Source organism: Python bivittatus, unplaced genomic scaffold (assembly GCF_059951505.1).
Source record: "Python bivittatus isolate LINGU-HERP-01145 unplaced genomic scaffold, Pbiv_v1 ctg000590_np1212, whole genome shotgun sequence".
Taxonomy (NCBI): Eukaryota; Metazoa; Chordata; class Lepidosauria; order Squamata; family Pythonidae; genus Python; species Python bivittatus.
The window spans coordinates 28,820,605-28,832,656 of record NW_028277086.1 but is presented as its reverse complement, the minus strand read 5'-3'; the positions used below and the strand labels follow the sequence as shown (position 1 = coordinate 28,832,656).

The 12,052-nt window shown below is 43.4% G+C and overlaps 1 protein-coding gene across 7 annotated transcripts in view; it reads right to left on the bottom strand.

The window, feature by feature from the left end:
• TPD52 (tumor protein D52) overlaps positions 1–11,587 on the bottom strand; it is a 74,751-nt gene extending 63,164 nt beyond the window's left edge. The window contains exons 1-5 of one of the 7 annotated variants that reach the window (XM_088149199.1): positions 10,872–11,587; positions 9,770–9,874; positions 9,605–9,646; positions 9,418–9,510; positions 8,084–8,125 (exon numbers count right to left, since the gene is read on the bottom strand). In XM_088149199.1, the coding sequence (XP_088005325.1) occupies positions 8,084–8,125; positions 9,418–9,421 (46 nt within the window). In that variant the 5' untranslated portion in view covers positions 9,422–9,510; positions 9,605–9,646; positions 9,770–9,874; positions 10,872–11,587. The remainder of the gene's footprint in view (positions 1–8,083; positions 8,126–9,417; positions 9,511–9,604; positions 9,647–9,769; positions 9,875–10,871) is intronic. The other 6 variants (XM_088149192.1, XM_088149193.1, XM_088149197.1 and 3 more) reach the window with 6 other exon arrangements.
• Positions 11,588–12,052: the final 465 nt, after the last annotated feature.

Below are 12,052 nucleotides of genomic sequence, written 5' to 3'. Positions count from 1 at the left end.
AGGCTTAAACACCCTCAGCCAGATAATGACAAGGACTGGATATGGGTACAAGTTCAAGAGTGGAATCACCATCAGCCACCTCCTCAACATGGATGACATCAAGCTGTATGCTAAGAGTGAATGAGACATCACTGATCCACCTGACATGGATCTACAGTGAGGACATTGGGATGTCATTTTGACTGGAGAAGTGTGGCAGGATGATAGTAAAGAGAGGGAAGGTAGTTAAGACCAATGGAGTGGAACTACTAGTGCGCCACATAGCAGACATAGAGGCCATCTATAAATACCTTGGTGTCCCAGAGGCACATGGGAACTACGATGAGGAGGCAAGGAAGACAGCAACATCCAAGTACCACCAAAGGATAAGACAGGTCCTGAAGAGCCAGCTCAATGGGAAGAACAAGATCCATGCCATCAACATGTACGCCCTGCCAGTCATCAGATACCCTGGAGGTATAGTGAGCTGGCCAAAGGAAGACATGGAGGCCACCGATGTGAAGACCCGGAAGCTCCTCACAATGTATGGAGGTTTCCACCCCAAGTCCAACACCCAGAGATTGTACACCAGCCGCAAAGAGGGTGGGCGGGGTCTGATGAGTGTCAAAGCCACTGTCCTGGATGAAAACCGGAGCATCCAGGAGTACATCACTAAGATGGCACCCAAAGATGAGCTGTTGAGAGAATGCCTCAGGCAGCAGCAGACATGGGAGGAGGTTCAAGTGGAGGAAATACCATGGCAAGACAAGCCCCTGCATGGGATGTACCATCAACAGATAGCTGAGGTGGCTGACATTGGGAAATCCTATCAGTGGCTGGAAAGGGCTGGACTAAAAGACAGCACTGAAGCACTGATCATAGCAGCACAAGAACAGGCACTAAGCACCAGATCCATAGAAGCAGGGGTCTACCACACTAGACAGGACCCAAGGTGCAGATTGTGCAAAGAGACCTCAGAGACAGTCCAACACATAGTGGCAGGGTGTAAGATGCAGGCAGGAACAGCATATACTGAACAGCACAACCAAGCAGCTGGCATTATGTACAGGAACATCTGCACAATGTATGGGCTAGACCCTCCCACCAAGTCCAGATGGGAAATTCCACAGAAGGTTGTGGAGAATAACAGGGCTAAGATCCTGTGGGACTTCCAGATCCAGATGGACAGGCAGGTACTGGCCAATCAACCAGACATCGTGGTAGTAGACAAAGACCAGAAGACAGCGGTAGTGATAGATGTAGCAGTGCCAAGTGACAGCAACATCAGGAAGAAGGAGCATGAGAAGCTGGAGAAGTACCAGGGCCTGAAGGAGGAACTAGAGAGGATGTGGAAAGTCAAAGCCAAAGTGGTCCCAGTGGTGGTAGGAGCACTTGGGGCCGTGACTCCTAAGCTGGGAGAATGGCTCCAACAGATCCCAGGAACAACATCAGAGCTCTCTGTCCAGAAGAGTGCAGTGCTAGAACAGCTAAGATACTGCGCAGAACCCTCAAACTCCCAGGCCTCTGGTAGTGGACCCGAGATTGAGGAAGACACGTACCACCCATAGGGGTGAGAGGGGATTTTTTTAAAATTTAAAATTATATATATTTAAAATATAAAAAAAGATATAAATACATTATCTTATATTATCTCTAGAAGAGTTTTTTTCTCTCTCCTGTCCACTTCTTATCCTTTTATGTCATAGTATCACAGTTTTTTTAAAAAGGCTATTATTAAAATCTGCTATTCTAATCCTTTGGCCAGGTTTATTACAAATAGAAATACAGTATTCTCTCACTTACCAAGACATAGCATGGAACTCATCAAGGATAAGCAGTTGGCATTAAACACGAATTGTTTTTTATCTGCTAATGATATATTTTATTGATAATTATGAATGTTCCATACCAAAATTTACTGGTAAATAAAATTTGGTAAATAGTGAGGTTACTCAATTAGAGCCAGTCTCATATATTTCCTGTAAGTTCTAATATATCTATAGAAACTTGTAAAAATTGGGTTTTATTTTTGGATTAAACACCTTGGGTATTCATTAAATACACTGAATTTCCAAGAAAAAAATTATACATGTAAATGTAAATATTACAAATTATATATCTCAGCTTAATATTTATATCAGTAGATACAAGTAGTCCTCAACTAACGACCACAACTGGGACCAGAATTCCCATTGCTAAGCGATGCGGTCATAAGAGATATGTCATGTGACATCTCTCTTCATGACCACATCGCTTAGTGACAGCAATCCTGGCACTTCCTGTTGCCATTGTTAAGTGAATTCCACCACTCGTTAACTGAGGACCCAGCCCAATTCAAGCTATTCCAGGCTTGGTTCCTCCCAGCCCTGAGCCTCAGTAAGGTAAGGGACTGCCTCCAACTCCCCCCACCCGCCAGTCTCCCCCCCATCTCTTCCCTTTTGGATGCCTTGCACCCTGCCTTGTGGGGCGGCAAGCAGCCCAGAACTGTGCAGCAAGAAACCCCTGAGCCTCAGCACGAAGCCACAGCTGCCCCTGGAAATCTCAGCTGCCCCAGCCCACCCCAGCAAGCATTTGTTTGCCCAGCTGCCTTCTCTCCCAGTTCCCCACACTGACCTTTTGCCTTTTTCCAAAGCCGCCATCGCTGAAAGGGGCTTCACCCAATGGGAAAGCGCCGGAGAAACTGAGCCAGCTCCAGTGCTTTCCCATTGGGCAAAACCACTTCTGGCCTTTCCCACTGGCTGGCATTCTTATTTGCACTGCGCTGCTGGGCTGGGGAGCCAGGTGTAGGAAGCGTTTGCCCGGAGTAGGATGGTGGCTGCGGGTCCAAAAAGACAGCAAGGCACTTCTGCTTCAGCCGTGGCAGCTTGGCACAAAAGGCAAAAGGTTGGTGCAGGGAACTGAGAGAGAAGGCAGCTGGCCGAATGAATGCTTGCTGGTGCAGCTGAGGCTTTTAGGGGCGGCTGCAGCTTTGCACTACAGCTCAGGGCCTTCTTGCAGCCCCAGAGCTGTGCTGTGCCAAGAAGTCCCTGAGCCGCAGCATAGCAAGCAGCCCCAGAGCCACACAATTCTGGGGCTGCTTGCTGCCCCGGAAGGCAGGGTGCAGGGTGGCCAAAAGGGCAGAGATGGGAAGGAAATAGGCAGATGGAGGAGCTGAAGCGCCCCTGCAGCTGTAAGCATGGGCAAGCTGATAAGTGCCTGAATTTTGATTATGTGACCGCAGGGGTGCTGCAACAGCTGTAACTTCTGGGAACAGTCCATTTATTCAGCACCGTCATAACTTCAAACAGTCGCTGAATGAATGGTCGTAGTCAATGACTATCTAGCTAAAACTCCCAGTGAGTTTATGAGAAAGATAGATGTTACAAAAATGAATATTACTTCAAGTTTGATATAAGTACTTAGAAGAATTCCTATGTTAATACATTCATGGTATTTCAAGTATATTTATGTTGTTAAGGTATTAAAAGACAAATCTCATAGATTTTCTTTGTCTAAATTATGGTAATCATATAATAATGGCTGTTTTTATTTTTCCTAAATTTCAGTGACATCATTGGATATATATTTTCACTTCTACCTCCTCACAGAATCAAAATGATCAAATTCAAAAACTATTATGAGCACATTTAAAAAATTATGTTACCCCTCTGATATCTAGGTAGAGACTTAGTTCTCTTTTCAGTCAAAAATTAATTATATTTTCAGAATTAAAGTCTACAAGATTTATTGCTTTAAAACATTTATATAGCTGCCCATCTCATACCAAACCCTGGGCAGCTCACAACCAAAAGATAAGACATCTATTTACAATCAAAAATATTAAAACCACAAATATTAAATCCAAACCACCCTGGAACCATAGCTAAACTTTCACATGCAGCCCACAAAAGCTCATCTCATCAATTTCACCCTATCCCAGCATTGGGGGGGAAAAACCAGGTCTTAAGTGCTTTTTGGAAGGTTAAAGGGGTGGGGGCCTGCCAAACTTCAGGGGGAAGGATGTTCCACAGGGCAGGGGCTGCCATGGGAAAAGCACGCTTCCTAGGTCCCATAAGATGGCAACATTTAAGGGAAGGGACTAGGAGCACGGCCACCCTATCTAATCTGGTAGGACAGGCAGATGTCTTAGGGGAGAGGCAGTCCCTCAGATAACCTGGTCTCATGCCATGTAGCGCTTTAAAGATAATAACCAGCACTTTGAATTGTGTCCAGAAGGAAAACTGGGAGTCAGTGCAGCTCGTGCAACAAGGGTATAATGGGGGTAAACCTAGGGGCACCCATCACTGTGCGCACTGCTATGTTCTGGACCAGTTGTAACTTCCAGGTGGTCTTCAAGGGCAGTTCCATGTAGAGCGTGTTTCAGGAAATGACCAAGGCATGAGTGACCATGACCAAGGCCTCCCAGTCCAGGAAAGAGAGCAACTGGTGTACAAGCTGAATCTGTGCAAAGGCCCCCCTGCCCGAAGCTGCCACCTGCTCCTCAAACAGGGACCATGAGTCAAGGAGGACCCCAAAATTGTGCACCAGCTAGTCCAGGAGAGTGCCAACACATCCAGACTCACAGATGAAATATCACCTGGGACTGGGGGGCCAAAAATCCAGAGCCACTCCATCTTGCCAGGGTTGAGTCAAAGCCAGATTCTCCCCATCTAAACTCTTACAGCCTCCAGGCACTCGGCCAGCATCACAATAGCATCACCTGTCCCGCTAGGCCTGGAGGTGTATAACTGTATCATGTATACAGGGGCACTAATACTTTGAATCAGCTGACTGCCAATCAAGTTTTTGAGTTATTACAAGTCTGACTTCTTGCAAGAGGAATCTATATTAAGTATACTGCCACTGTGCTGTTTTAGACAATGGACACGTTTTTTGATTTCACAATTTGGCTGCATCTAAACTCTTATTTTCAGCACTAACATACATTCAGGATGATTCCAAAACTACAGTATAAGCAATTCAAGAGTATTATTAAAGTGGGTATTTTTTTATAAGAATTTTGGAATAAAGTAAGGGAATACTGCCCCATATTAAGAAATAAATTAAGGGTTTTAAAGAATATTAAGCATTCTTATGATCTTGGGATTAATTCAGAAAAGATTTTGTTCAAACTCTCTGAAAATGTTTACAAAAGGCTAAGGAGCAACTTCATTATGCCAGAAGTATAAAATAATAGAGGGGCTAAATATGAATATGATATGGGATTGCTACTCTTGTCCCATTTTGGTTTAAGAGTTATAAATTTCTTAATATAGTTCTGGGAAGAGTAATACGGTTCACACATTTCAACGGGATTCTGAATTATATAACACCAATGTGGAATCTATCAATATCTGAAAAGTATGGCTCATGGGGCAAATTACATAAATAATCAATAAAAAACACTGCCATTCCAGATTTACAGTCTTGGACCAGTGAAGTTTCTTCACTGTCTGCTTGTGAACTGGTTCTCTATGGATGAAATGGCAGGACTGATCACCATTCCTCCATATTGTCAAGATTTCAGGCTCCATTTAAAACCTGAGTGTTTTCTGTATATATGGTAATATGTTTTTGTATTTTGCCTTTTTTCTTTTGTTTTTTTAATTTATTTCTGTACACTAAAGAAAATAAAATATTAGAAAAGACTTGTAAGTCCAACCCATTTGTTCATTTTCATTTTCCTACTGATTTACTCACTGCAGAAATTAATATTAAATCAGTCTGAAGTAATTCATCATATCAGTCAACTGATCTACATATACTGTATTTCAGTATATAGACTTGCTGGATAATCCAGCCAAATCAGATTCTTGCCTGTTCAATTTTTCAATAATATTACTCTCATTTTTTTAAATATAGAAGTGGTTTTCCACTGCTACTTTCAGGACTTTTTTCAGCCTCCCAATCTAATCTATAGCTCTTGGCTCTTTTGATGATCTCCCAGCCAAAATACTAACCAAAGCTGACTATGCCACTTTCTTCTTTAAAATCAACCAAGATAGGCTAAACATAAGATACTTCCTGGTGAATGTAGTTACTAGCCTGTGGCAAAGGCAGGATTCACAAAACACTCTAAATCAAATCCAACTTTTCCTCAATGAATCAAGCAAATAATGTTATGACTTAACTCACTGTATGTGTGAACTAAGCCACTATGTACTGGCATACATAACACTGTTGGAATATACATTACCTACTTTAATAGAAGACAGTTGATTCACTGAGACCTATTTATTGTTTTGTCACATAAAGTGCTCCTTCATGTGTGAATCTTTTCTTATGATGGGAAAAGAATGGAACTCCTATCCATTATTTTATGAAACATATTTACATCACAATATAAGTATACTCACTCAAATCACTAAGCACTGCATAATCAGTATCAGAAATAAAACATGGTTCTATCCATTGGATTAGAATCCTTAAAAAGAGTTAAAAATCAAGCCTCCAAAAGACCATGGCCACCTATGAATCAGCCCTTCCCTTTCAGATGTATTAAAACCAAATCCAGCTATGCTGGCTAGAAATTCTATTAACTGTGGTCCCAACAGATCTGAAGGGTAAGGATTATCATTTGGTAATATGATAGACTTTAGTGTTAGATATTTCTTCTCTACTTGAAATGCTATGTCCATATAGGAAATAGGTTTTGCAAATGGGGTAATCCATCTCTTCTGTGCCATTCACCCATTGTTGCACTTTGGCTATCAGCCCCAGCAACACAGCTAACACTTCACAAGTTGTAGTCCAAAATATATGGAAACTACCTAGTTGCATACTTGGGTTTCAGTCCATAAACAAACAAAAATTCAGCACAACTACAAGTAGGAAATACTATGCGATAGTAGTAATTCTTAACTGTACAAATGTAACAGGAAGTTTTAATGTGGGCTGTTAAGCAAGCTAATGAAATGTGACTTGCCACATATTGCCAAAGTCTCTTCCATAAAAAATGTCGCGTAAACTCTAAGTGTTCATTTGTCTAGCAGAACTTTTTCAAATATTCCCTGGCAAGCTTCCACTTGTATTATTCTTGTAACTTTAGACAAATTTTTGGAACAGATAATCTTCTGAAATTGGACAAAGACTCTTTTGCCATTTGAAGGACAAGATTTGCTCTACTGCAAATTTGGAAAAACTACAGTATTTCTTAGCACATTCTGTCAGAATAATAGTACATAAGAAATTCATTATCTCTGAAGTTAAAATAAGCAACTACAGTAGTTTACTGTGCTTTTGTTACCACTTCCTTTTTAAATAGCCTGATAAGACAGTGAGATCTAGAAAGAAAAACACACATCAAAAGTTGTTTTTACAGGATGAAACCCCAGCTTGGAACCTTGGTTAACCTTAACCATAGTTATGGTCACAAACAGCACTTAACACTTCCAGCCTGAAACCACAATTATCTCTTCCAATCTTTTTGGGGCATCACTGTAGAGAATGATTATTCAGATTAAGAAACTGGTTTAAATGCCATATTTACCACTTAAAACTAGTTAAAACATTTAATAGTGCTTAATAACAAAGAAAGTAAAAAACAAACATTAAGAACACACTACCAAATTAGAGGAGCAAGGAATGGAGGAAACTACTTTTCCCTTTGCATGAGAAACACTGAAAAAGGTAATTTCACTTAAAAAAGCTAATTTTTGTAGTTTGCAAGCAATAATCAAATGACTCAATGTTCCCCCTATCTTGAGCATAGCAATTTCTATACAGACCCACTGTGTGATGGACATTACACAAGACTTTTATCCATGTTTCTTTTTCTCCCAGTCTACTCTTCCTCTTAAATGTAGGATCATCCTCCTTTCAGGTAAATATGGCATTACAAAAACATAGAGAACAAAGGGACTTGCGAAAACACTCCTATGATTGAGGTATCTGTTACTAATAATAGCCTTCAAGATATTTAGTACAGTATACATTCTTATGAGAAGATGCAGACCAGCTACATTATTACTGAAGTAAAAACTCCCTCAAGTTGAACTTGGCTCCCGTTGTTTGCTTGGCAACAAAACATAAGCGGTTTGCCAATCAATGTTTTATTATTATCTCATTAAACCAATTCCTTCAAGCTACAGATAAGTCAGAGACTATATACATAAGAGAATTTCACCTGCATCAGCATCGTTATCTTCATCAATTAAGATATATAAATCTAAAAAAATAAAAAAACAGAGAGAACCAGTTTGGTGTACTGGTTAAGGCATCAAGCTAGAAACCGGGAGAGCATGAATTCCAGTCCCACCTTAGGTACAAAGCCAGCTAGGTGACCCTGGGCCAGTCACTTTCTCTCAGTCCTAGGAAGCAGGCAATGGCAAACCACTTCCAAAAACCTTGCCAATAAGACTGCAAGGACTAGTCCAGACAGTCGCCATGAGTGAAAAACTGACTTGAAGGCACACACAAATCTAAAAATAAATTAGTTTTTAAAACAGCTACCAAACATGCTGTTAAAAAAAAAAGTCCATGGACTGCCATTAGTAGCCAACCACTATCAATTTGCACGACACACAGAGCAACCACATTTGAAGTTAGCATGCTGTGTGTGTGCAGTTAGTTCATCATGCAAACCTGTGTCATGCAAAGCCTTAAAGTGAATAAACCATTATTCCCTTTCAGAAGCCAAGGAAATCATCTGCACTTTCAGCTGTACTTTCATACAGAGTTTCTGAGACTCTGAAACAGAAAAGATTCTACAGAATATTGGCATTAAGCGATGGATAATCCTTCTTTAGCTTCAATTTCTCCACACGGAGAAATTGAGCATGGTACAGTCTGTCTCACCCATACAAAAGTGAACCTGTACCTACTGTTCTCTGCATGATATATGAAATATCATATATATTCATATATCTCTGCATGATATATGAAATATCATATATATTCATATATCTCTGCATGATATATGAAATATCATATATATTCATATATCTCTGCATGATATATGAAAAACTCAACAAGATACTTTATTTATTTGTAGGACTTATATGGCTGCCTATCTCATATGATGACTTCACACTTTATATTGCAATCAAAAGCCACAACCACCACATCTGACTACAACATTTAATTATTACTGTTGCCTTTTAGATGTGCTACCGTACAATTCCCATAATCTTCAGGTAAGTATATTGGGAGTGTAATTCGCTATATCTGAAAGGGCATGACATGGGAGAATATCAATATAGCCCACAGACCCACTTGATCAATAGCTGGGTTCAGAGAACATACTGGACCAAAATACAAGCCACTGCTCAGTATATTGTGCAAATTCATTCAATATGCTTAGTTTATGGTTGGGAAAACCCAGACAGTAGAATTCACTAAACCATGCTTTAGTTGACCATGGATTTAGTGTGTAGTCCTTAGAAATGCTTTTTTGGATATCTACTTTGATTAATACTAAAAGGTGGATTAAGGGTTCACTGCATGTGCAGATATACACACCCATATACTTAGCAATGTGCTGGGTGGGAGAAGTAACTCATATGGCATCCCCCTTCCAAGTAGTCCTGGACCTTCTTCCTCTTAAAAAAAATCCTGCAGAGTAAAGGCACATTAACACTTATTTTCATCTAGTAAACTGCTTCTGGAGCTGCCTCACTAGAAAGAGAAAGAAGTCCCAGCTGCCTACCTTTACAGTATTAGGTTTTCATTCACGCTGGCAGCACTCTCTCTGAGAAGAAACAAGTAGAGAGGCTTGTGATTTAATTTTCCCACCCAAATTCAGTCCAACACACTTGCTAATCAGCTGACCGGCAAGTGTCCTGAGATCAGAAAAGAGGGGAGAAAGCAGAACCTATGTATGGTGGGAACTCCACAGCAGTCTCTGAAGGCTTCTTGCAAGTTGCTCATGCTTGTCTTTGGGCCCACCAAGTGATTCAAGGAGCTCACCCGCTGCTGTCTGAAAGGTGGCAGAAGCAAAGTTAAGACAAACTACAGTATCAGAGTAGGTCTTACCTTGCTTCGCACTTCCAGAAAGCAAAACTGTTATGTGTAACACCACACACAAAGGATGGAACAAATGTTATCCTAAAGTTGAAGGCTTTAGTGCTTCTAAAGGTGGAGGAGCTTCTGAGAAGATACCCAGGTAACAAATGGGAGGGATGTTCTACTGTACTTCCTAAGTCTTGGCCTGACAGCCCCATTTGGTGCCCTGTAGCCACCACCGCAGGCAAGCAAGTCCAGCGTCCTCACCTTGCGGCAAGAAAGAAGGCAGGTTGCCCCTGGAGCTCAAAGCCTTTCAAGGTGCAATTTCTAAATTCGGGTGTCTTTTGAAGGGAGCGTCTCCTGGCTTTGGAAATCGCTCCCCGCCTCGGCACCACCCGTGAGTCCAGGTTTTGGTAGCACCTCGTAAGAGCCAGGCAGTTCCCGCCTCCCGGATGCAACGAGCAACGAGGGAGGAGGCGGGGGAGCGAGCCAAGGCACGGATGGCCGTGCAAAGCAAGCACGTCGCCGCTGGTCGCTCTGGGTGCTCGCCAGAACTCCACCGACCTGGCGGCTGCCTTGCGCACCGCCCTTTGGGCCGCAATCACAAGCGGCTCCCGCCGACTGCGGCCAAGGGCGGCGCCGCTCAAGGGCCTCCGGCGAAAGAGGCGCCCAAAGTGCGCCCCGCCTCTCCCCCAGCCACTGTCTGGAGCTGTAAGCTGGAGGTGGGGGAAGCAGGCGGCGGCTTTCCGAGCTGCGTGGTGGGGGCTGCGCTTCCTCCCGCCGCGGCAAACCGTTTCCAAGTGTGCGCGCCGAAACGCGGAGTGGGCGCCCGAAGCGCTTTTCAACGCGTGCAGCTGCGGCTCCCACAGAAGACCCGCCGCGGGAGCCCAAAGACAAGGGCAGGCGGGTCTGAAAGGAAGGAAGCGGCAACCCGAGAAAATACTCGCCCCCGGTTTCCCGTCTGACCTTACCTTGCTGGCTGCCGGGGCTCGTCTCCGCAGCCATCCCCGCCGGGCCTCTCGCGGACTCTTCCTCCCTCCGGGTGGGGCCCGGAACGGCAAGGGGAAGAGGGGGCAGAGACGGCGACGTCGAGGGACCTACTGCAGCCGCCCAGCCGGGGAGCCGCCCGCAACACGCCCCACAGCGCCTCGCCGCGCGCGAACAGCCTGCGCCTGTTATAGGGCGGATTCCCGTCTGCGTCCACGTCAGCCGGGGAGGCAGAGGAGCCACCTGACCGTCTCCTAGCCCCGCCTGACCCCACGGCAGGAAGGTGCGCGGCAGGTGCGGAAGGGGGAGGCTGGGTTGGTGTCTAAGAAAAAATAGGCCGTGGGCACTGTTGACATCCGTTTCAACAGGGCCTGGTTCCTAAAAGGACTCGTCCCTAGCAGGAACACAACTTAAAGTGGCGAAAGGCGGTGCAAGCGAGGACTCCGCCCCCCAACAATACAAAAGGTAAATGTGCAGGGGAAAAGTGAACGTGTGCAGAGCACCTTCAATGCAAAACTCTGCTTCCCCGTTATCTAAGACTGGAGCGAAGAAGAGTTCCAGGGTAAACTGAATCCGGCCATTACTTCTTTAGAAAGTACTTGCTGAACGCTGCTTTAGAAAGTAGCTGCTGAAAACTGCTTGGACAAGCAGCGAAACGTATCAAACCAAAAGACAAGAAGTCCAGTTGCCATGACTCAACTTCCAGACAATTCCACCTGGATGACTGAGAATCTTCATCAACTAATTAATACACCATTATTTTAAGATTTTTTTTTCTAACCATATGAGCCCAAAACTGCAGGGGCTTGTCCAGGCAGCTGCCAGGAGTCAAGATTGACTTGAAGGCGCCAAAGGAAAGCATGAGCCCAAAGTGAAAAACATGACATTTTCGGTATAAATTTATACACAGTTGTAATTCATGTATGAAAAGACCCATACTGACTTGTTCCATTGTCGGTAGCACTGTTCTGAAAAATTTAAGCTGGAAAAAACTTTATAAACATACAACGTAAGACCTAAAGCAAGCATGTCCTCACAAAACTAGGAAAAAACAAAAATCTGGCCATGCCTATTGCATAATTTAGCCCTACCTCCCTTACACAGTCCTGCCTAATGTTAACTGAGGCCTTGAGCTGTTTAAAGGTGATACGTAGTTTTCTTCTCT